Source organism: Pimephales promelas, chromosome 11 (assembly GCF_988280905.1).
Source record: "Pimephales promelas chromosome 11, fPimPro1.hap1.1, whole genome shotgun sequence".
In the NCBI taxonomy this organism is placed as follows: Eukaryota; Metazoa; Chordata; class Actinopteri; order Cypriniformes; family Leuciscidae; genus Pimephales; species Pimephales promelas.
The window spans coordinates 1,665,729-1,691,213 of NC_142779.1; the positions used below are offsets into that span (position 1 = coordinate 1,665,729).

General features: G+C 34.9%; 1 protein-coding gene across 4 annotated transcripts in view; it reads left to right on the forward strand.

Moving 5' to 3' along the window:
• Positions 1–25,485, forward strand: part of lyst (lysosomal trafficking regulator) — a 116,540-nt gene that overhangs the window by 65,252 nt on the left and 25,803 nt on the right. For 3 of the 4 annotated variants that reach the window (XM_089116723.1, XM_089116725.1, XM_089116726.1), the window contains 19 exons: positions 1,229–1,402; positions 2,761–2,910; positions 3,003–3,140; positions 4,689–4,887; positions 5,916–6,083; positions 7,590–8,199; positions 9,556–9,736; positions 9,863–10,032; positions 11,073–11,303; positions 12,413–12,579; positions 12,662–12,814; positions 14,158–14,319; positions 15,360–15,551; positions 18,265–18,458; positions 19,476–19,685; positions 21,189–21,365; positions 22,434–22,510; positions 23,237–23,425; positions 24,027–24,172. In XM_089116723.1, the coding sequence (XP_088972849.1) occupies positions 1,229–1,402; positions 2,761–2,910; positions 3,003–3,140; positions 4,689–4,887; positions 5,916–6,083; positions 7,590–8,199; positions 9,556–9,736; positions 9,863–10,032; positions 11,073–11,303; positions 12,413–12,579; positions 12,662–12,814; positions 14,158–14,319; positions 15,360–15,551; positions 18,265–18,458; positions 19,476–19,685; positions 21,189–21,365; positions 22,434–22,510; positions 23,237–23,425; positions 24,027–24,172 (3,688 nt within the window). The remainder of the gene's footprint in view (positions 1–1,228; positions 1,403–2,760; positions 2,911–3,002; positions 3,141–4,688; positions 4,888–5,915; positions 6,084–7,589; positions 8,200–9,555; positions 9,737–9,862; positions 10,033–11,072; positions 11,304–12,412; positions 12,580–12,661; positions 12,815–14,157; positions 14,320–15,359; positions 15,552–18,264; positions 18,459–19,475; positions 19,686–21,188; positions 21,366–22,433; positions 22,511–23,236; positions 23,426–24,026; positions 24,173–25,485) is intronic. The other variant, XM_089116724.1, reaches the window with a different exon arrangement.

A 25,485-nucleotide genomic window follows, 5' to 3' on the forward strand; every position in this document is an offset into this window, starting at 1 on the left:
TACTGTATCTTTAACACACTTTCAGATGCTCATTCATGTTTATTTGGCGCTGTGACTGGTATTATTAAGCCGGAAGAGAGATCAGCGCTGCTGCTTCTCCAGAGCGATCTCACGCCACAGCGACAAAACGCTATTTATGTTTTTGAATTTCTAAAGAAAATAGACGTAATTTGAAAATTGAGACTTTGTTTCATATCAATAGTAACAAAGGACAAAGATTATTGCGATTTTTTGGATGCGCGCAGCCGCGATACAATCTCCCATTAATTCAAATGAAACAGGATGACTAATTGATTCTTGAGATTTAAGAATCGACATCGGTTCGTAAAAATCGATTAATAGAATCGATTAATCGATTAATATCGAGAAATCGATATTTATTACCCAGCCCTAAAAAATAGGATTTTTGGTCAGCATGTTGTGTCCCAGGACGTCCAAATGTACACTGTGTTCCTTCACATTATCCTTCAGACGTCTCTCGAATGTCACCTCAGACATTGTGTTTCTCTCATTCTCATTTTGTATGTCTCTCATTTCCTATTAGTCTGGGTTAAAGGTGACCGTAAAGAAACTTGTAATGTTATATTTCAAATAAACTTTCTGTTCATCAAGGAATCCTGAAAAATAAAATCTATCACGGTTTCTACACAGCATGATTTGTGAAGGATCATGTGACACTGAAGACTGGAGTAATGATGCTGAACATTCAGCTTTGATCACAGGAATAAATGACATTTCGCAATTTTGAAATATCTATAATGTTATTGTATATTAACTTAATACTCATATGATCACATTAAAACCACTGGGATATTTACAAATGCTTTGAAATTATACACTGTATATTTCATACTGCAAAATCTAATTGACATTATCTAAACCATAAATGTTGATCAACAACACCCAATGTTTGAACCACGCTGAATGAGACCAAAATAATTGAGGAGCAGTGCTAATTAAAATAGCAACAGATGCTCAGTCTTGGTATGATGCCAAATAACAGATATTAAAGAATTTAGTGCAGATGGATCTTGTTTATTTAGGTCGTTTAGTTTGGAGCAGCCATTCGCATTTTAACACTGTGACCCAGAATGTCAACATGAAAACACTTTCACAACTCGCTTCACTTTCATTATATGATGCGTTACTGTGATTTTAGCACCAGGAACACCTGAATCACACCTCATGCCTCTCTTTTTCTGTCTTCTGATTGGTCGTTTTGTTGTAGGTGGTGGAGTTGAGCGACTGTGAGAAAACTCAAGCTCTGGCGCTGCAGCTTCTTCTGTCTCTGGTTAAAAACCATCAGCATCGCACCCATGAGATGGAGTGTTACCACGGTTATTCCATGATTCACCAGGTTCTCATTAAGCCCAAGTGCATTGTGGGATACCACATTCTGAAGGTGAGTTTTAGCATATCAAATGTTTTTTAAAACATCTAAAACATATAAAATTAAGCAGACTTGTGAAAATCTAAATATTTAAATTCTTATTTGGTCATAAAGTTTGCTAAAGATGGCTGTTAGTTAATAAATAATGGTTCCTCTAATTAATAAAAGACATAAATATCAAGATGCGTATTAAATAGGGCTGGGAAATGATTAATCGCTATTAATCGCATCCAAAATAAAAGTTTGTGTTTACATAATATATGTGTGTGTAGTGTGTATAATTATTTTGTACATATAAATACACACATATACATGTATATATTTAAGAAAAATGTGTTATTAATATATCAAATATTTATATTTATGTATAATATTAATTTTATATAAATATATATATATAAAGTATATACATGCAAATATTTCTTAAATGTTTAAATGCATGTGTGTGTATTTATATATACAGAATAATTATACACACTACACACATATATTATGTAAACACAAACGTTTATTTTGGATGCAATTAATCATTTCCCAGCCCTAATTTAAATATAATATATATATAAGGTATAGTTTAAATAGAGCTCTTCAGGGATGTAGCTTGCATTACCCTCAACAAAAAACAATCGCAATAGGCTTTTGAATCATAAAAGAAGGGTAGAAACCTGTTTGTTTTCATGCCAAGAGTTCAAAAGAAAGCCTCCATTCAATTATTTTATAATTATAATAATTATTATTTCATATGAAAATGGAGGCGCCCTTATATGGGCAGTAATGGAGTCTGGTTGTGCCCTAGTGAAAAAGTTTGTTACTGCGCCCAAACAAAATCTCACTAAAAGCTCATTTTTTTGAGATATCAACCTAAAATTTGAAACAACTTATTCAGATTTTTGGCTTTGATTTTTTTTTTTTTTTTTTTTTTTTTAGCAGTTTTAGAGTTTCCAGGTTTTGAAAATATATATTTTATATGAAATATGAATAATTACATTTTTTATAAACTCAAACTTCTATAACTTTTCTTCTGTTTCACATTCTTAATTTATTTCACTTCTACAAAAATCTGCCAAATGTCTTCTTTAAAACGAGACCATTTTTACGTCTATATTCCAAAGCATTCTTGAATTACAACCATTTAAGTTCGAAATGTGCATTTTCATCTATATTCAAAAAGGGGGGGTGACACTTAAGATGTAAAAAAAAAAAATCTAAATGAATTGCCAGATCACTGTTGTTCTGCACAGCGCACCCTGCTGGTTCACACTGTTAATGCAGACGGACAGTGAGACTGTTTTGTCCCTCTCTCAGTACATATTCTCGGAGTATGCCTGGATTTTGATTTAGCAAATGTCTGTGTGCATGTGGTGTGATAGACATTGTTGGACGGCTGCTGTAGCGGGTCGATCCTGACGCTTGGAGAAGACGGCCAGTTTCATCTGGATGCTGAATCCACTGTGGTGGTGCAAGATCTCAGACTGCTTTCTGAAATACTGCTGGACTGGAAGATATGGGCCAAAGCTCAGGTTCACACTTACATCTAAATGAGAGCATACCATAGAGTTTGGCTGTTTTTATGCAGAGCTAATTATAATGGCTGTGTGTGTGTGTGTAATAGTGTGGCGTGTGGGAGACGCTGTTGGCCGCTTTAGAGATCCTCATCCGAGCGCGTCATCCTCAGCAGATGTTCAACATTCGGCAGCTTCTAAAGGCCCAGGTGGTTCATCGCTTCCTACTCGCCTGCCAGGTGCTTCAGGTGAGACGTTTACAACACGGGCAGACGTGTGAGGTTAATGGAGGTCAAGTAAGTTTAGTTTGTAGTCGCTTTCTGTCGGATGTCTATGAAGAATCAACTAGTTTTGCACAGATTTCAGCACCCGGAAATACATTTTCAGTTTCAGCAAAAAAACAAAGAAAACGTTTTGGCAAGCCTACATAGCCTACTAAGAAAGTTTCAACTTTCAAATGCTCTCAATTTCATAATGAAATTCGAACAATAAATATAATTTTGACGCTCTTTGATGTGATGACAGATCTCTGTAGCGCCTCAGGCATGAGAACGATCATCTCTTCCTCTTTAGCACTAGATACTAGGGCGGTGAACCTACACTGGTCTCACGGTTCGGTTCGATTACGATTATGTCACCGATTCAGCTCAATTCGATATTACGATGCACCACATCCTCAATTTTCAAAACTGATGTGTGCACGCGTCGCAGTGACAGAAACAGTTTAAGTTTCAAGGGAGTAAAGCCTGTTTATGCCTGTCGAATTCTGTCAAAACAATTTTGTTTTAAAGAAATGTTAATTTAAGCCTAAAACCGTATTCTGGACAAATGTGGGCAAAAATAGCTTGATTTATTTTTAAAAAATACTTCCTTTGATCTGAGCGGTACAAGACTTGGCTACTTTTCCTAAGTTTGCCTCCTGAACACACACAATTTTTTTTTTTTTTACTCAATTCTACAATGTTAATGGGTGGGAAAAAACTGCTTAATCTTGTATTTGGGTCAAAAATGGGCACTCATAGAAATGAATGGGAAAAACTGTAATTTAGAGCATTCGAAAATAAGACACCAGGTGACGGCAAAGGCACTTCATCTTTAGGTTTTAGCTCTAAGAACTTATTGGAATGATATTTTAATGTTTATTTTAATTTTTTTTTAAAAACATAAAAATAAGCGTAATTTACATAGAAAATATGGTACTTTTTGAAGTAAATAAATTTAAAAATACCCCCAAAATAAAAAAAAACATCATAAATGGGTAGACAAAACTTTATCGAAGACAGTGATATAACATATATAATAAATAAAAATTAGGATCACACCTGAATCCTCTGTGCTCACATTTGTCCACAATTAAGGGCTATAAAGTGAATACGGTTTGAGGGCTACAAGCAACGCTCATTCATCGGTGTATAATGTTGGTATAAAGAAATGCACGCATCAACCGTCACAGAGTCCGCTGTTGAAGGTGACGATCATTCATTTATAATCACGCGTAACAACTCGTTAGTTAGCTAGATAAAATAACTTAATATTTTATAAGTTCTTATGTACAACTAATTTTTTGAGTGTTGATTTTGATTATTAATTGATTTTCATTAGTTAACTGATTATAAAATAAACTTTATTTTCAGTTTCGAGCTGATTGGAAACTTGAATTTCGTGTTTGGGTGCATCATTAAAATCAACCTATGGTAAAATATCATTATAGAAACAACCAATCGCTATCCAGTATGCAATTGATAAGAGAAATCAGACCAATCATAGTTCATCATCATGATTGTTTGTTCTCATAGGAGCATCGGGATGAGTACCTGACCTCCATCCCACAGGAGGTCTGCCTCTCGTTTGTCAAAATCATCCAGGAGGTTTTGGGTTCGCCTCCAGACCTGGACCTGCTGCGGCTGGTCTATAACTTCCTGTTGGCCGTTCACCCCCCCACCAACACTTACGTGTGCCACACACCCACCAGCTTCTACTTCTCTCTGCACATCGGTAAGCAAACATTTTGGAAACCAGTATCCGACGGAGTCACACTCACTAAAAGAAAAGTGCACTAAAGAGGATCGTTCTGTCTACATTTTATAACCATCATGCCTTATGAATCGATTTATTTAATGAAACTAAAAAATAAAAGACAATGATTAACCAAATGTTGAAGCTGCTTCTGGCTTTGTGATTCACAGAAGAAGAAGAAGAACAAAAATACAGGTTTTATATGAGACGATGAGAAAATGCTGGCAGAAATATCATTTTTGGGTCACCTCTTTTTTAACCTGAAAAATTGTTTAACAATTCTGAAAATTGTTACTAAACAAAACTTACACCATGTCTATGTGTGATAGAAGTGACTTAACTAAATGCAAGTGATAAACTAAAACTAAAAATTGAGATGTTTCCAAGTTGGAAGCATCCATTGCATCATGTCCGAACCACTTCATGATTGTATTTATGAATAATACATAACGTTACATTTACCTCAGAAAAGCCATTTAATGACCATAAACTCATTAGTTAGCCAACATTTAAATGTTTATATGTCACAAAACGATTTGGAGTATAATTATGTTATAATAAAGTTAGTATTATAACTTTATTATTATAAAAACTTCTTGTGTGTAATTTAAGTGTTTGTATAAAAAAATATTGGATTCCTATTAGTGATGCACTGATGTGAAAATTGTGGCCGATCCCGGTATTTACTGATGTCGATATCTCTGTATAGAAAACACTTCTTTTTTTTGATATCAGAATGATACCGATGTGTAAAATATTGACCATATCGGTGGCTGAGTGCACCACTATATATATAAACTATATATATACTGTATATAAACATTAAATAAAAGAAGGCCAGACACCAGAAACATCATTTCTGGTGTTCTAATTTAAATCAGATTGTTGTTTCTAATCATATATATAACTTACAGCTCATTCATATCAGTAATCAATCTGCGCTTCTAGTGTAGAAACTCTAGTAAACAAGATTTTAGTTCATGCATGTTTTCTTGTTGTGGCGTCAGATGGTAAGATGTACCAGGAGAAGGTTCAGTCCATGATGTTCCTGCGACACTCGAGCAGTGGAGGGAAGTCAGCCTGCAGCTCTGTGCTTTCACTCTCTCCCACCGTCTTCACCGAGATGCCCACCGATGGGAACGCGTCACTGCCGCCCACTTCCCCCAAGCCCAGAGGTCAGTGCCTCCTCCAGACACATTAAACCAGCAGACTAATAATCATTAATGCAGTTATTCACGAGAAGGTCAATGAAAAATAAATGGTCTCACTTCACAAGCATTATTCTAAACTAAAAATGTCCCTATCTGGCTGTATGGCACTTCTGCGTCTTATAGAGTTTGAAACACATGACCTTTGACGAATACAAAATCAATTACGGCACAAACCTGCCTCTGTCAAGTCAACGTCAAATTTATTTGTATTGCACTTTCATAATACACATTTCAAAGCAGCTTTAAAGAAAATTATGATGTTAATGTTTATAATAATAAAAATAGAAACTGACCTGAAAACATTTAATAGAAAGGTGAAACACTGGCTGAAAGAAAATCAAATATGAGGACATTGACTGTGCTGGATGTGATGTGTTGTTTTGTGTAATGTGGTCGGGATTGTGTAAAAAAAAAAATTAAGTGCGATTAATCGCATCCAAAATAAAAGTCTGTGTTTACATAATATATTTGTGTGTGCTGTACATATAAATACACACACATGCATGTATATATTTAAGAAAATGTGTTATTCAAATATAAAATATTTATATTTATATAAAATAGATTATGTATTTATAAATATATACAGAATTTAAGCGCAAATAATTCTTAAATATATACATGCATGCATAGGTATTTATATATACAAAATAATTATATACAGCACACACAAATATATTATGTAAACACAGACTTTTATTTTGGATGCGGTTAATCGCAATTAACTTTTTGCACAGCCCTATATTTGATACATGATTGTGCAATGTGTGCTATGTTTTAGGAATATGTTTTTTTTAGAAAGGCCTGACCAGGGACTCGGGTTGCAAATTAGTCTACTGGCTAGAAACCTTTTTATGCAACACATTTACACATTTTGTTATGGCTTTGCCTATTACAACTATGTATGGAATAATGTGCGCTGCATTGTCCCTGACAAATAAACTAGGGCTGTGCAAAAATTAATTGCGATTAATCGCATCCAAAATAAAAGTCTGTGTTTACATAATATATCTATATAATTATTTTGTACTGTATGTAAATACTTATGCATGCATGTATATATTTAAGAATTACTTGCGCTTAAATTCTGTATATATATATATAAATACATAATCTATATTATATAAACATAAATATTTTATATATGAATAACACATTTTCTTAAATATATACATGCATGTTTGTGTATTTATAATATACAAAATAATTATATACAGCACACACAAATATATTATGTAAACACAGACTTTTATTTTGGATGCGATTAATCGCAATTCATTTTTGCACAGCCCTAAAATAAACTGATAAATAAAATAAAATAAATAAATAAATAAAATAAAAATCTTAATATCACTTTGTTAGAAGCGAGACAGCGGCCTAAAAAAGACTGTAAAGCTGATTTTAAAACAATCTATATTGGTAAAAGCGCTGTACAAACTTGACTAAATTATGTGTTTTTTTGTCCCACAGTTCGCCACACTTCTTCCCCCAATCATGCAGATGAAGATCTGTCTCTTCGGCCTCCTAACACACATCCCTCTCCTCACGCTTCTCCAGCCCTGACGCCCCGTCTGGCTCACGGGAGCGTGACCGGGACCACGGAGCCTGAAGATGGGGCGTCCCTCATTACCCAGCATGCCCTGGGCAGCACAGAGACCCTGAAGCGGGGCGTAGACGAGCAGCTTCTCAGCAGCTGCGAGTCTGCAAAGACCATTTGTGATTCTCAGATTGCGGGTGTTGATGAGGAGGGAAGCATCGTGGGAAACCGAACGCCCTCGATTAGTGTAGAAGAGGAGCATGACGGGCCAGCCGAAAGCCCGGTGGACTCGGAGGACCATTTGGATTGGACCAGCGAGGAAGCGCCACGCCGACCCGACAGCCTGAAGGGAATCCAGTCCTTCCAGAGGAGCCACAGTAACCTGGCCAGTCTGGGCTTGGCGTTTCCCGCACAGAACGGCTCTCTGACTATCGCTCGCTGGCCCACCGTGACTGACCGTGCCGCCCCCCCGGACGACTGGGAAAGCTACACATACTCACCCGGTTATGACAGACACAGCAAGTCGGACTCCAGTAATGACAGGTATTACTTTATACTGTTAAATAGAGGGTGTGCGTTGACATCACATGTGTTTTCTCAGATCTGATTTATCAAAACGACACCTGGTCACATAAACGTGTTTTCGCAAAACGGATCTAAATCCGATCTTCAATTCCTGCGCTATATGCAGATTTAACCCTTGTGCATCCTTATGGACATTTTTGTTGTCCTTGTTTTTTGATCACTTTGCCCGTGTTAAAGCTAACTGCAAAAAAAAAACAAAAAAAATGGCACAGGTGTGTATTTTTATTGGAATTTTACTATTTCACTATACTCCCTCTCAGCACCTTTTGGCCAAACTGTCCCCATTGAAACCCATTAAAACTGCCATTTTTAATCCCTGGTTCAGTTAACTATAAAATTATGCAATCTTTGTTAAGAGGCTTTCATTCTGATGGCAAGGCTTCAAATTTGTATTTTTTACTATTTTTTATCAAATGGTGTCATTTTTTTTAAGTTTGGCCTATAAAACAAATATCGCTTTATTCCTGTTTTCTGCTTCGGCATACTATAGAGCCAACTGGATAAATTATGCAGCAATATTTGTGTGGGTGTGTTGGTATGGATGTCAGAGTGTGGTTAGTATGTGTGTTATAAAAAAATATGTGTGTGTTTGTAATATATGTGTAGCACTGAAAAACAAAGCAGTTTCTGGGTAATTGCCTCCTGCCTTCGTCATCACTGTTTCTGTGCTAAACACATATCTATAATCAGTTGAACTCATTAAAAGTATTAGTCCCCAAGTATACAAGTCCCCCTGTTGTGAAAAATTTTGTTTATGTGTCTATGTGGTGATTTTAATATGCTATAAGACAAAATTAAATTTAAGTTCATTAGTCGACAGCATTGCTGAGTATTTCCTCCTTAAAACTGCAGTGAACCAAAGACAGTCTCAAAAACACGCTTTGAAATCGCTGAACCACAAACCACCTTGTAACCAATCAGATCAACGTGTGATCGTCAACCAGTGGATCTCTGAGTGAGTGAGTGGAGGTGGAGCTCATTTGCATAGTCATAGAACCACGCGTACTAAATGAGGCAAGGGTGTCGAGTTACATTCAAGATATTTTAAGGCTTGAAGTTTTTTTTTTGTTTTTAGGAAAAAACTTTTCAATATGTCATTTTGATGATCATAGTTGATTTTAAGGGATAAAATGATTGACTACACAGGAACTTTACCAACTTTTAATCCTGAGATCCAATCCATAAACAAACCATATTTTTGGTTAGGCTCTGAGTCAGATGTGTGTGTTCTGGTTGTTTCAGATGTGTGTGTTCTGGTTGTTTCAGATGTGTGTGTTCTGGTTGTTTCAGATGTGTGTGTTCTGGTTGTTTCAGGTCCAGTGCAGAAGACTGTCTGGTTCTGATCTGCTGCGGTCTGTATGATCTGCTGAGAGGAGTTCTGCTTCTGCTGCCGGACGTCCTGTTGGAGGAGGTGATGGATAAACTGATCCAGCCCGAGGCTCTTCTCGTCCTCGTCAACCACTCCTCTCCTCTCATACAGCAGGGCGTCATGAAGGTCTATCCATCTCTCGATCTATTTACATTTACATTTATTCATTTAGCAGTCGCTTTTATCCAAAGCGACTTACAAATGAGAACAATAGAAGCAGTAGGACATAAACATTCACGTTTATTCATGTAGCTCCTGGACGCCTACTTCACCCGCGCTCAGAAAGAACAGAAGGAGAAGTTCCTGAAGAACCATGGGTTCTCACTGCTGGCCAATCAGCTGTTCCTGCACCAGGGGTCACATGGTCTGCTGGAGTGTTTCCTCGAGATGCTGTTCGGTCGACCGGTGGGGCTTGAAGAAGAGTGAGTGTGTGTGCGAACAGTCTAGAACTGGCGACATGACCATCCGTGGTGAATGCCTCTTACGATGGGTTTGTGGCCTCATTTAGCATATTTGGACATTTAGCTCCAGAGTATAAAATTAGCCACACACGCCAGTGGAGGGTGATTTGATTAAATGTATCGGCTATATTGTTTATTTATGAAAATCAAACTTTTATTATTTTCATGTAAAATATGTTGTATATATATATGTTGTCATTAACTATTTTTTTATCCTTTAAGTTTAAAGAAATATAATAAATATTGTTCAAAATAAAGATAATAAAAGAAACTTAAACTTATTTTATTTTAGTTTGTTGCCATGTGTTGGCTATTAATGTTTTATTTTTTAATTTCTTAATTTTACTGTAAATTAAACAGAAATGTATTTTTTTTATTATAAATATTATAAAACTATTATAAAATATTTTTCATTTCCATAATGTTATCATTAACTAAAACTACAAATATATATATTTTACATTTTTTTTAAAGAAATTAAAAAAAAACTTTAACTGAAAAAAAATATGAGTTTAAGTTAAAGAACTAAAATGGGTATAATTACATTTACAACTGAAATAAAAATGAATAAAAAAAATTAAATAGAAAAAAAACAACAGCATTGAAACATTACCTAAAATTAAAAATAAATAAATAAATAAATAAATATTAATAAATACTATAATATATTCGTGATAATTTTATATATATATATATATATATATAATTAATAGGTAATTATCATTGCCATTTAAGTGAAATTACTGAACTTAAATATACAAGCTTGATAAAAACGGTCATTTTAGAAGAAAATTTCAAATGGCACTTAGAGGCTTTTGCATCTGAACTCTTCATATATATATATATATATATATATATATATAGCCTATAATTTTGTTCATTTTTTTTTTCGTTAAGGAATATGTGGCAGGAAACGCATTCAAGAAACTCCTGCATGATTTCTAAATGAACCATTACCCAACATTGCCCTTGTCAATAACCACAATCCTCTCTTCTCCCAGTCTGGATCTGGAAGACATGGAGAACATCTCCCCGTTCAGGAGGCGGTGCATCATCCCAGTGCTGGGTCTGCTGGAGAACTCTCTGTACGAGAACTCGCTGGTGCACAACGGCCTGTGTCTTCTTCTGCAGCTCCTCAACGCCTGCCCGAAGCTGGCCGACATCTTACTGGACCACGGCTTACTCTACGTGCTCTTCAACACGCTCTCCACCCTCAACGGCCTGGAGAACGGGTAATGTGCCTTAGCCAGACGCACACTGAGATTTATAATAGTCCTTTACGATTGTTTCTAATCAGACTGTACGAACTAGGCATGTGCCGGTATCAAATTTTCATACTGCGGTTAATTGATTGAGCTTTTATCACGGTATACGGTATTATCACGATATTTTAATGAAATTAATATTTTAATGCTCAAGAAAAACAGATGCATTGTGGGTCTCTAAAAAAAACCCCAACTTTTTTAAATAGTTAATTTTAAACTATTTAAAGAATTTTTTAAAGTTTAGTGACAACATGTTACAATGTTTATGGTACAATGACTGGTAGGTTACTGTTTGTATTACAACATGAAATGTAAACAGGAAAAACAAGCAATACATTGACACTAGAAAAAACCCTTTATAATGTCAGCATTTTTATAACCGTTTTGGTCTCATTTGGTCGGGGAAAAAAATAATAATTAGCTATTATTATTACAGTTTTCTAGGCTGATCCCGATTTCCGATTTTTCCTTGAGTTTGACGTGCCGATACCGATTTCATTTTTTCAAACCACTTTACAGCACACACAAATATTTATTTTCTATCTTCTCTTTAATAGAACATTTTGCATAGAGCATTTTTTGAATATATAATCACTGAATTCACACACATCTAAAGTGCAGTCTTATGGAAGAACCATTTCCTTTTCACCTCCAATAACCAACTAAACAAGATTTATATATAGCAAACTAAACTGGTAATGGCAATAAAATAATATTTATATAGCCTTGCAGTATATAGATATTTCTCTCTCACACACACACAAGCCTATTGCAATCACTTGTACATCAATGGCAAGTTATATTTCTTATATTTATAGAGCCTCTTGTATTTTCTATTATATTTTTCATAGGGCCCTAAAAAATTATGTTTGTTCTTTTGTTGTTATTGTTTATTCTAACTGTGTTGTTAAATTGTAAAAGTTTCATGATTTCAGTGATTTAGGCATGCTTTTTGATTTTGATTGACCATTAAAACAGAATCCATTTCATTGGACCCTACTTCTCTAGTCTAATGTGAAAGACTATACATAATAACTACAGTAAGTCAACTCTTTCTTATGTTGTTGGCTCTGTAGGATTCCTCCGAATGACTACAAACTGGTGGTGTGTGACATTCAGCAGCTGTTGGTGGCCGTCACCATCCACTCCTGCAGCTCCTCGGGCTCTCAGTACTTCCGCATCATTGAAGACCTGATCACCCTGTTGGGCTACATGCAAACCAGCAAAGTTCGGCGCACGCAGGGTAAAAACAAAGACTTTTGTGTGACGATGATGCGGTATGTGACGCGTCATTCGAATGTAATGGGAGATATTTCGTCTTTCAGAAATGGCCCTGGCGCTGCAGTTCCGCGTGATACAGGCAGCCATTGATTTCATCAAGACCACAGCCAATCAGGACCCTCAGAAATCTGGCAGCTACGTGCACGTCCCCACCTCGCCACATCACGCTCTACAGCAGAAGCGCAAAAGCATCGCAGGTGAGACAGTTTAGAGTTGAAAGAGTTTTTTCTGAAAATTTCTTGATGCAATTGACCGAAACTGAAAATAAATCAATAAATTATTCAAACTTAATAAATAATCAACACTCAAATAGCTAAAACTGAGTTGTACACTTTATGTGTTAAATGGTTTTTTTTTTGCCACGGAAAAATATATATATATGAAGAGTTCAGATGCAAAAGCCTCTAAATGCCATTTGAAATTTTCTTCTTTAATGATGATTTTTGTCAAACTTGTATATTTAACTCCAGTAATTTCACTTAAATAACAATTAATAGGTAATTATCATTGGCATTTAAGTGAAATCACTGAACTTAAATATACAAGCTTGATAAAAATAATCATTAAAGAAGAAAATTTCAAATGGCATTTAGAGGCTTTTGCATCTGAACTCTTTATATATATATATATATATATTTTTTTTTTTTTTTCAAAAAATTATTAATGCAGTATTTTAGTTTAATATAGAGTCTAGGCCTTCAGAAAAAAATATTTTTTGAAGAAAATTAGCACCATCTGGTTACAGTATAGAGAAAAGGCGTAGAATATATATTTGAAACGATCTCAAAAACGATTTTTTTATTTTAAAAAATGTTAAAAAAAATAAATAAATAAATAAATAAAAATTTGTGAATTTTTGTGTTTTGTCAATTTCCCATTCATTTCCCATGGGGGTCATTTTTGACCAAAGACCACAAGTGTGACTATTTTTTAAGACCACTTAGCATGCTCAGGTCATGACCTCAATTTTTTGTGCGTTCACATACATAATGCCAGAAATGTCACCAAATTTTGTAACATTACGATGAAGCTGTGATTTTTAAAAAGTCAAAACAGATTTTTTTGTAGTCTGAATTTTAATGGTGTGTATGTGTATAAAAGTGTGTTTGTATGTGTGTGTGTGTGGGTGTAAATTTTTTGCACTCTTGATGTTGTAGAGTGTCACCCCTTTACTGTGGTATACTTCTTTTAAGAATCATGGCCGATTTGTGGATTGTACAAACAAAAATTCAGAGAATTTTTGTTTTTTTGTAAATATCCCATTCATTTCCTATGGGTCGGTCATTTTTGACCGAAGACCACAAGTGTGACTATTTTTTTTCCGACCACTTAGCATGCTCGAATCATGACCTCATTTTTTTTTTTTTTCCGTATTCACATACATAATAAAGTTTCATAACATGACTTGTTTAAGGTGAACTGTTCCATTAATTTCCATATCCTTAATGTGTTTCATCTTGTCTTAACCATCAGCCCTGGATGTCACGCTTGTTTGTTCATGTGTTTTTGTTGTATCATCACCTCCCCTCACACTCCCAAGGTTCAATGGGGCTGAAAGACTCCATAATTCCCCGTATTCCCCGGCAGCACTACTGCTCGTACGGCCTGATCCCTCTGCCCTCCCCGTTCAGCTTCTTGTCCCAGGATTCCCCCCTCCCTTCCCCAACCGGACCACACTCCTACACGTTCCCCTCAGACTCAGGTAGCCATCGACCCCATTCGCACCGATGGGCGACAACATCCTGGCTCTCTCAGGGATGTTGGTCTTGTGCAAGTGAACTGATTAAAGCTTGTGTGTCTCCAAACTACTGGAGCCTGTGTGTGCTTTAACATGAACGATCCAAGACTAAACACACACAGTCTTGAGTCGGAGTTGCACCAGGCCTCTAAAAGTGTTTCTGCAACTCTGTGTGTTTATCATCCTCTCTCATTTACACCTGGCACTAACATCCATCTAGGATTAAAAAAAACAATACTTTTATCCAGCAAGGATGCATTTAATTGATCAAAAGTGACATTTATAATGTTACAAAATATTCTATTTCAAATAAATGCATTTCTTTTTAACTTTTTTTTATTATTAAAGAATCTTCAAAAGAAAAAGTTTTAAAAAATATAAGCAGCACAACTGTTTTCAACATTGATAATAATCAGAAATGTTTCTTGAGCATCAAATCAGATTATTAGAATGATAGATTCATTAGATACATTTGTTACTAAAACATGATTTAAATAAGTATTAGTAAATGTTGAAATGCTGTATAAGTGCAGTTCATTATTTGTTCATGTTAACTAATGAACCGAATGATTTCTGAAGGATCATGTGACCAAAGCTGAATTTTCAGCATCATTAATCCAGTCTTTAATCACAGGAATAAATTACATTATTTAATATATTCACATAGAAAACAGTTATTTTATGTTGTAATAATATGTCAAATTTGTTTTTGCAATTTAAACTGGACTATCTAAACTAATGCACCCTGATGAATCCTAAAAACATTTAAGGCTCACCTACTTGCACAATATATATCCATTGAGACAAGTTTTAAGCTTTGCTAGCTAGGATGCATGTGACATGTCGGGTGTAAATGACCACCTGCCTTGTCTAACCACTTAGCCTCAATCAAGGTTGTTTTTAATACCTGCGTCTGTCTGTCTATGTGTTTATGAGGGGATGAGATATTGACATTAATATCCTCTGCTCTTCACACACGTTCACTACATGCATGTTTTGATCAGGTCGGCGGCGGTTCACGCTGGCCCAGTCGGACTCGTTGCTGACGCGAATGCGCTCCGTGGCCAGCGATGAACTCACTGAGATGATGCAGCGCAGAATGAGTCAAGAAAACCCCATCAGAGCCAGCGAGACGGAGCTGGTCCAGCGACTGCAGAGACTCGTGGTTCTGGCCGTTAACAGACTCATCTATCAAGGTACTGTACATACGACAAACATCATTGAACATTTAATATTCAACAATATTATTCATCTGCCTGCATTGACACCATTATATGAGAACATAGCTGAGCTGGACGATGACATCACGGTTTTCTCCAGAGCGGCTATATATACACACACATACTATGTATGTATATACAGTATATATATATCCCTCAGGTGCTCTCCGTTTCGGAGTCACACTTGTTATCTTCCCGGTCAAAAGTGACCGGACACCTAAAAATTTAATTACCTCCATCCCAGTAAAACCAATGCAATTTAGTTTTGTTCTATAATATTTATTCTTTGTAATTTAGTATTAATATTTATGCAATATTTATGGTCTATTTTTGCCATGGAAAAATGTATATATTTTTCTATATATATTATTTTTTTCAAAAAATTATTAATGCAGTATTTTAGTTTAATATAGAGTCTTGGCCTTCAGAAAAAAAATAATTTTTGAAGAAAATTACCACCATCTGGTTACAGTATAGACGAATCCGGCGAAACTACCGGAAGTAAGCGGGCGCCATTACTGAGCTGTTGCTGGGTAGCGTTGCGCCATTGCCTCCTATTGTTTTAGTTGCAACTTGCGTCCACTGGAATAAACAGCTCGCGATTTACGACTGTCACCAACGTTACAACGTTATCCCTTGTATAATGTCGAGTGGGTAAACAGTTTCCGTTATAAATTGTTTCAATGGTGGCAGTAAAATTTCGATTTTGAAGAGAAAACATTGTGAAAACCCCGGGTCGAGTGCCCCTGTCTGGTGCCGTACGGTTTACAGATTTCCTGGGCGAGTACAAGACGCGGACATTCGCGTATAATAACAATTATTTAATGACATAAGTAAAAAAAATATAATAAATATGTCATATAGTGATCAGCAAAATCTCCTCTCTTGCTATTTTTTCTATTCAATTAACATGCTATGGTCATTAAATGGCTTTCTTGAGCTAAATGTAACGTTATGTGACATAATTGTTTTCCTGCTGTTATATTGACCTCTTTCCATGGTTTAAAAACACTAATTGGTCGATATTATGTATACTTTCTAGCTGTAACGTTACCTTACCCTTGCCTGTTGCAATATGAAAATGAGATAAATAATGGACACAAATGAAAAACATGAATTTGTTTATTTGATTTCATTCATTTATTTATTTATTGTTGCCAAATGGACAGATCTTTTTATAGTTTCCTCGTTAGCAAACGTTAGCCTAGCTAGCTTGCCAAGCTATTTTCATAAATAACGTTAATCTGTAAGATCGTTTGTACCTTCATCTGTGACTGGAGGCCACTGCAGTCACAGATCAAACCAACAAGTCATTCTGCCTGGCTGTAGCTGTCATCGAGGGTGAGTTCGCGTTATCACCGAGGTTTGTTTACATACCGGTGCATATGTCTATATGCCTGTGTAACAGCTCAGTAATGGCGTCGCCACAAGATGGCAGCCTACACAGAACGCTCGTCGGATTCGTCTATAGAGAAAAAGCGGAGAATCATGGGGTCATGTACAGCTCTCTATGGAGAAGCATGTGAATTCCCCAGATGTTTATGAACACTTTTTTTTTTTTTTTTTTTTGGTGGATTTGAATATATAGTTGAAACAATCTCAAAAACGATTTTTTATTTTAAAAGTAAAAATAAATAAATAAAAATTTGTGAATTTTTGTGTTTTTGTCAATTTCCCATTCATTTCCTATGGGGGTCATTTTTGACCAAAGACCACAAGTATGGCTATTTTTTAAGACCACTTAGCATGCTCAGATCATGACCTCAATTTTTTTCTGTGTTCACATACATAATGCCATAAAATTCACCAAGTTTCGTAACATTCCGATGAAGCTGTGATTTTTAAAATTTCAAAACAAAAAATTTTTCTGTCAGAAATGACCGAAGAGCACCTGAGGGATATATATATATATATATATATATATATATTAGGGGTGTAACGGTACACGTATTCATGTTGAAACGTTTGGTACGAGGCTTTCGGTTCGGTGCACATTTCAAACCGAACGATTCGTTGGACCATTTTTCCTACCGACCAAATTTTTTTTAGCAATGTTGCCCAACATCAGATGGCTAACGTGATGAAAGCGGAACAAAACTGAGCAACTAATTTGTGCTCAACAAACTGTTTGGACCATCTAGTGAGTTATTTCTGTTATTATTTCGACATTATGAAAAAAATTGCTGCCCTCAAATGTTAATCTGGAGCCTGGAAAACTTAAACCTTTGTTTATGACTACTACAATATTACATTTAATCTTTTTTTATAAGGAGCTGTTTTTGTTTTATATGCTGCCAAGAGGAGTCAAGTATAGCTCCATCATTGTTCAAATAAAAAAAAACATCATACTTTATGATGTTAGTTTTAATAAATAAATAAAAATGTAAAAATCAAGGCAATTTCTCTGGCATTTCTGTGTCAAACATACCGAACTGTGACACAAGTGTATCGTATTGAATCGAACCATGGATTTTGTGAACCGTTACACCCCTAATATATATATATATATATATATATATGTATATTAATTAACTAAATTAATAACTTTTTACAACAAATCTTACTTAAGATGGACTGTGACACTATTTTCTTAATTGCATTATTTTCCTGTTCGAACTATGGTACTTGTTTGTTAGTGACAACAAGAAACAATCCATGTAGGCTGAATAAATTTGTCATTATTTTTCAGATGTCAACCATGATTTCTTTGACCTCCTGAACTTTCCTGAGTCTCCTGATCATTCGATGTCCATGCCGTTATCTGGCGAACAGACGTCTGAGGAGAACGGCTCGACGCCCTCCACGCCGCTCCCGCCGGGAAACACCAAGAGCTTCAGCAAAGACATTCTCAAACTAATGATGGAGGGCATAAAGATCAGCTTGGTGAGTCACAGCAGGCCTCAGTGTTTCTTAAAGTCAACATGAAATCAAATTACCCTCTTTTGTTTGTTACTGGTTATATTTTTGGTATTCAGTGCACATTGTTCCAAAGACATTTCTTCTTGAAACAACTTGTCACCACCATTATCTTGGAATTATCTTCCTTTCTCAGCAATATTGGTTAATTAATTATTTATGATTAATCAGTGTATAGTGTAACTTATTGTTTAATTTATTTATTTATTTTAAATTGACCGCCCTAATCTTATTAAATATATATATATATACTACTAATTACAAAAAAATTCACTTATTAAAATATAAACTTCAAAGTGTTCCATTAAAATTAAACAAACTTCCCAACTATCATAAGAAACACTAATAAAACATCTTTAATACTCTTGTACCCATAAATCTCAAGAAAAGGATTGAGAAATCGAGTCTATTTTAGTATCCTTGATATACTATTATAGTTTTTATATATATATATATATATATATATATATTATTAGATTGTATTTTTGTATTTTAATTTGAAAGTTTTAGCAATTTTGTTGTTTTTTGTCAATTTTTTTTCAGTTTTAGTCATTTTAGTACTTCAACTTGAAGAGAAATGTTTGAATAAAATTTGTCACACTTTAGATTAGAGTCCAATTCTCACTATTAACTATGACTTTTGTCTTAATAAACTCCTAATTAATGCTTAAAAATGTTGTTAAGTTTAGGTATTGAGTGGATTAAGGGATGTTGAATATGTTCATGCAGAATAATGCATTAATATGTGCTTTATAAGGACTAATAAACACCCAATATCCTAATATGCATGATAATAAGAATCTATATAATAGTGAGAATTGGACCCTAAACTAATGTGTTACTAATGTTTTAGTTAATAAAATAATCCTGATCTATTGACATGATCTTTCTGATACCTAATGCCCATGTGTGCATGTGATAAATGCATAGTTTGTTAGTGGTGTTGACTAACTCAGTGTGTTTGTGTGATGTTTGCGTCCTCAGGGCAGCACCGGTCGTGGCGGCGCCCCTCGCCAGCAGTGGAGGCGAATCCTCTGGTCCTGTCGGGACACGTTCAGGGTTCAGATCGGCCGAATGCTGGTTCACACGCTCAGCCCTGCAGTACCTCTGGAGGACAGGAGGGAGGCGCTAGAGTTCGTCCACGAGCACAGCTACTCTGAGATCCTCAGAGAAAGCCTCAGTCCTGGCCTCGAGGTGAGGCCAATCAACAGCAGATATGTTCACACAAATGGCTTTTTGTTTTTACATACCGACCAGAGACTGTGTGACATTTCGCTTTGGTTATTTGCTGACAGTTTTCAGATTAGTGTGACAACACACATGCACACTTCCTCTATTGGGAGGAAGACAATGACATTTCACTGGGCTGGTTTCGCCACAGCTCTCCTCTGACATGCAGTAAATAACCCACAGAAACATCTTCATGAGACTGTTTCCATAGCAGCAGCGCCGTCCTCTCGCTAGTGCTGTATTCATGGCAAAAAAAAAATCATTAACCCTCAGAGACGCATCTGAATAGCAATTCTTGCGTAAAGCAATAAAATAACACCTAATTTTGTCCAACTGTGGATAGAAACTACACTCTTAGAAGAAAAGGTTCTATATAGAACCTTAAAGGGTTCAATCAGCGCTACGTATTTGCAACCCCTAAAAGGTTCTATACACTCTTAAAAAAAGGGTTCTATATAGAACCCTGGGGTTCCATACTTGGCCAATAGAACCTTTTACCAAAAAAAAAATGGTTCTATATAGAACCATTTTGGAGTTCCATATATGAAGCGGGGGATGGAACCATTTCTGGTTCTAAATAGAACCATTTCTTACAGAAATGTATCACAACAATATTGTTTTAATATGTTCACTGTCACAGCTTACAAACGTTCCAGTCAACTTGGGACAAATGTGTCTTTTTGTTAATTTTATTAATTGTTTTATTTCTGCGAGCCCTTAAATTTTCAAAGAAAAATTAAATTTAAGACCTTTTTTTCTGAGCGTAGCAGAAATGCATTAGGGGTCAAACTTTTGAGTTGTTTTATCATTAATGTCTTGTTTTTAAAGTGAACGATATTAAATTTACTACATTATATTTAGGCTTTGTTTTAATGTGTGTTGTAGTATTTAAACGACCAAATAGTTATTTTGAATTAGTTTATCCTTGTTGAAATATTTTATGGTACCACTTTAGTTTACGGTCCGATTCTCACTATTATTTAGTTGCCTATTATCATGCATATTACTAAGATATTGGCTGTTTATTAGTACTTATTAGGCACATATTAATGCCTTATTCTGCATGACCATATTCTACATCCCTCAATCCACCCAATATCTAAACTTAACAACTGTTAATTAGCAGTAATTAGGAGTTGAGGCGTAAGAATTGGACTCCCATATAAAGTGTTACCTATATAATTTTTTTCAAATACTTGTGTGTTGTGAATTTAAAACTTTCACTTACTGTATCAAAAATAGTGGTGAGATTATGCCCAGTTTTGCTATTTTGTAACGTTTTTCTAAATTCCACCTTGGATTTCATCACTAATGGCTGTTAAGGCTGAAAAAAAAAAACATGAATATGGAAAATATGTTTTTTAAATGCTCTGAAAATGTGTATGTGGTTGATCAATAAGGGTTTTTGATAGCCGTCGCCTAAAAAGACAGGTTCCTCTAATCATTCCTGATTGTGTGTGTTATTAGCACGGGCCCAAGCTGGCTCTGTATCTGTACGAGCTGTTACACGATCATAAAGACGCCCTAAGCAAAGAAGAGCAGGCGGCTGCCAGCTCCTTCATGACAGCGCTGAAGCTCTGCGGCCACCGATGCATCCCACCCAGCGCTCCGGCCAAACCGGACCTCCTGAAGGCCATCAAAGAGGTGCGCATGTCCCAACACGCTCGTCCAGGTCATAAGAGGATTAGTCATGGGTTCTTGCATCAGTTGCATGAGCCTTTTTTTGCAGTTTCACTAAATCATCTTTGCGCTTTGAGTAGTGTGACTACTTTTAAATAGGGCTGTCACTTTTCTGAACAAATCCTGTTCGATTTTTGAGACATAAGTGTTTATTGAATCGATTTTCCATGTCTAAAGACGTTTCCATTTTCAACACCAATTATAGGCAAATCCACTGACAATTAAAAGGCATTGAGACGAACATAAAGAGGGCGCTAGAGAAGCACAAGTCAGCAAAATTGACTCGCCAAATGCTAGTCAAATCACGAGCCAATTTGGTGTTTCTGTGTTTACTCACTTTGCTGGGGAAGTTCGTGTAAGCCAAATCTGCATGGATTTAGCGCAAATACGCAACTCGTGAGTCCTCATACAGTGTATCGCACAGAATCTGCGCATTTCTGGCTTACTTGATATAATAACGGCACGCTTGTTCACTTGCATTGAAGTAATAGCGAAGATTAAACAGCATTTGGTTAACAGAAAAGCAGAAAACATCCTACATGTTCTGTGTCCTGTATTGATCTGTCCACCTAAAACATATTTTTGGTTAATAAAAACCCCAAAGGCCGTTAAAATCGATTCCCTATTTTCGTTTTCGAGACTTGTGTTGGTTGATCGTGCAAATTGTGCAATCGATATTCCAACATAAAGTGACAGCCCTACTTTTAACTATAATTTATACTGTTACTGTTCGTCCGACTGTTACTGCACTTCATTTTATTCTAAATGGTTTTAATTTACTGTATTTTATTTTTATCATAATTTTTATTTTTCATTATTTCTTATTTTTATTCTAAACTGTTTTAATTAGTCTGATTTTCTTTTGATTATTTTAATTTCTTCTATGTAAAGCACTTTGAATTGCCATTATGTATGAAATGTGCTATATAAATAAACTTGCCTTGCCTATAATTTAGCTCTGAAGTGCTCAGCTGAGGTGTATGCATTTATTATTGTTCAACCAAATCTGTTTCACTACTATTCCTTATCAAGGAGCAACTGAAATACGAGTCAGAGGCAAGAACCAGCAAAGGAGCCTGGGAAAAAAAGCTGGCCAGCACGCAGAGAAGGTGAGCGCTCTGAGAGAAACTCACAAATCTCGGTAACACTTTAGTTAATGTATTTACTAACGATGAGCAATACATTTGTTACAGGATTTATTAATCTTTGTTAATGTCAATCAGCTGTTCATTGTTTGTAGAGCCTGATCGATAAAGGATTTTGAAGGCCGATACTGATACAAATATTTTGGGGTTTTAAAATCCGATATATCGGCCGATATTTTATTTATTTATTTTTTTAAACTGGACATGATAGCCACAAATTTTGTCCTGCTTATTTGAGTTAAGAGAACTGATGGGGATGTTCTTTTAATTGTTATTCAAACAATGACCAACTCAACGAGTGTTGCCAACAGGAACGGTGTAGAGTGCCCTCTGGTGGACAAACTATACAACTCCAACACTCGTGACATGGTTCAAGCGTATTTCGTCCGTTTTTATTTTATTGTTGAAATATTCATTTATCGGCCATTATAACTGCCGATACCGATAGTTTGGAAAATGCCTAATATCGGTCTGCCGATATATCGGTCTGGCTCTAATTGTTTGTTCATGTTAGTTCAAAGTGCATTAACTAAAAGTAACAAATACACATTTTTAAATTAACATTAACTGAAGAAGTATTCTTCATTCTTAGTTCATGCTAACTAAGGTAGTAATAATAATGTTAACTAAAATAATACTCAAACAAGTGCGTGCACTTCTCTGCTATTTTTTGTTGTTGCTTCGTTTCAGCTTGTTGCAGAGGCTGGATGGGAAGTCGAAGGACATCTCGAAGATCGCCGCTGACATCACTCAGAACGTGTCTCTCAGGCAGGGAATGGAGCGCAAGAAGGTCATGCAACACATCAGAGGCCTTTACAAGACCGACCTGAGTGCCAGCCGGCACTGGCAGGAGCTCGTGCATCAGCTCACGCACGACCGGTCAGCATCGCTCACTACAACCCTAGTCATCGTTTACTAGGGGTGTCACAATATATATCGCAATACAAAAATGCAACAATATGTACTGTGGATAGTTCACCCAAAATAAACATTACTGGTTTCAGAGATTACACGTTTTCAGAGTTATAGTGTCTCCACTACATTAAACTACTATATATAATGTTGAATATAGTGTATAATAATGCAATGGGGGTCCTGATGATGCCAATGTTACCAGTACAAAGTGGCCTACATTATTTAAAATATATCTAGTCCAGAATAGAAGCATAATCGTCTAAAATAATTCAGTATTTTCAGCTTCAGAATCATCAATATTGTTATTCTGGTGTCTCTATTGTCCTGTGCTTTGGGTTTCCAGAAGTCCAAGTCTATTCATTTACACACACAATGTAAAACCAAATTTAGCATTTTAATCAACAGTACATTTTTTGTTAACATTTTATCATGTGTCTTGGAGAATTGCAATAATATGGTCCCGTGAGTTCATGTATTGAATCGTGACATGAGGGCATCGTTACACCGCTACGTTTACTCATCCTCCTGTTGGTCCATACTGATGTTATCTTTCCCCGTGGAACAGGGCGGTGTGGTACGATCAGTCGTCTTACCCCACGTCCTGGCAGCTGGATCCCACCGAGGGACCCAACCGAGAGCGGAGACGCCTCCAGCGCTGCTACCTGACCATCCCCAACAAATATCTGCTCAAAGACCGCCGCAAGCTAGACGGTGACTGAAGAAAGCACTTCACAACATCAGCTCATGATATTCTATACTATACTAGTTTTTAATGTATTTTCATGATGCAGTTTATTTACTCGTAGCATAAACAAATGTGGTGAAAAATGACCTAGATATGTTCTTGAACGATTTTCCCAAGTATGTAGATTTAATAAGTAAATAAATAAAAAAGAAAATGAATATATTAGTTCAATAGGGAACTAAATTAGTTGCTAAATTATTTATTTACATATTTATTTATTATTTACTTATTCATTTATTAAGTTAGTTTATAAGTAAATAAAATATATTCTAATCAACTTATTAAATTACTTATTTACTTACTATTTAGTACCAATTTTACTTATATACAAATGTTCTTATTTACTAACTAATTTTACTGATACGCTTATTTACATATTTATTATTATAGTTTTTTTAATAACTAATTTAGTTCTCAATTTTACTTATAATAAATAAGTATAACTAAATAAGTAATTTAATTAGTTGATTAGTATTTACTTATTTACAAACTTATTAAAAGTTCAATTTAAATTAAATTCTAAATTAAATTATAATTAATTTTCTAAATTAAAAAAATAGTAATAATATTAAATATGTAAATAAGTGTATCAGTAAAATTAGTTTGTAAATAAGAAAATGTGTATATAAGTAAAAATGGTATTAAATTAGTAAGTAAATTAATAAGTATATAATAATATTAAAAATACATATGTAAAAAAGCAATTTCAAAAGGTAGTAAATAAAGAAAATAACTTATTTATACTTTATTTACTAAATTAGTAAGTAAATAAATAAGAAAATTAACATATAAGTTGAGTACTAAATGAGTAAATCAATAAGTAAATAATTATATCAGTAAAATAAGTAAATAAATAATAAGTGAACAAACAAGTATACGTAAATACGTAAATGAATAAAATTGGTAAGTAAATTAGTAAGTTACTAATATTAGTTAGTTACTAATAAAGTTAAATTAGTTAAAATTAGTTAGTTAAATTAGTTAGTTACTAATAAAGTTAAAAATATTAAATAAATATTTAAATACTTGTATCGGTAAAATTAGTAAGTAAATTAAGTAAATAAAAATAAATAAGAAGAATTTTAATAAAATATTTTTTTTAAATACGTATTACGTTTACATACGTAAATGAATAAAATTGGGAAGTAAATTAGTAAGTTACTAAATAAATAATAATAAATAAATAAATATTTAAATACTTGTATCAGTAAAATTAGTAAGTAAATTAAGTAAATAAAAATAAATAATAAGAATTTTAATTAAAAAAAAAATAACAAGT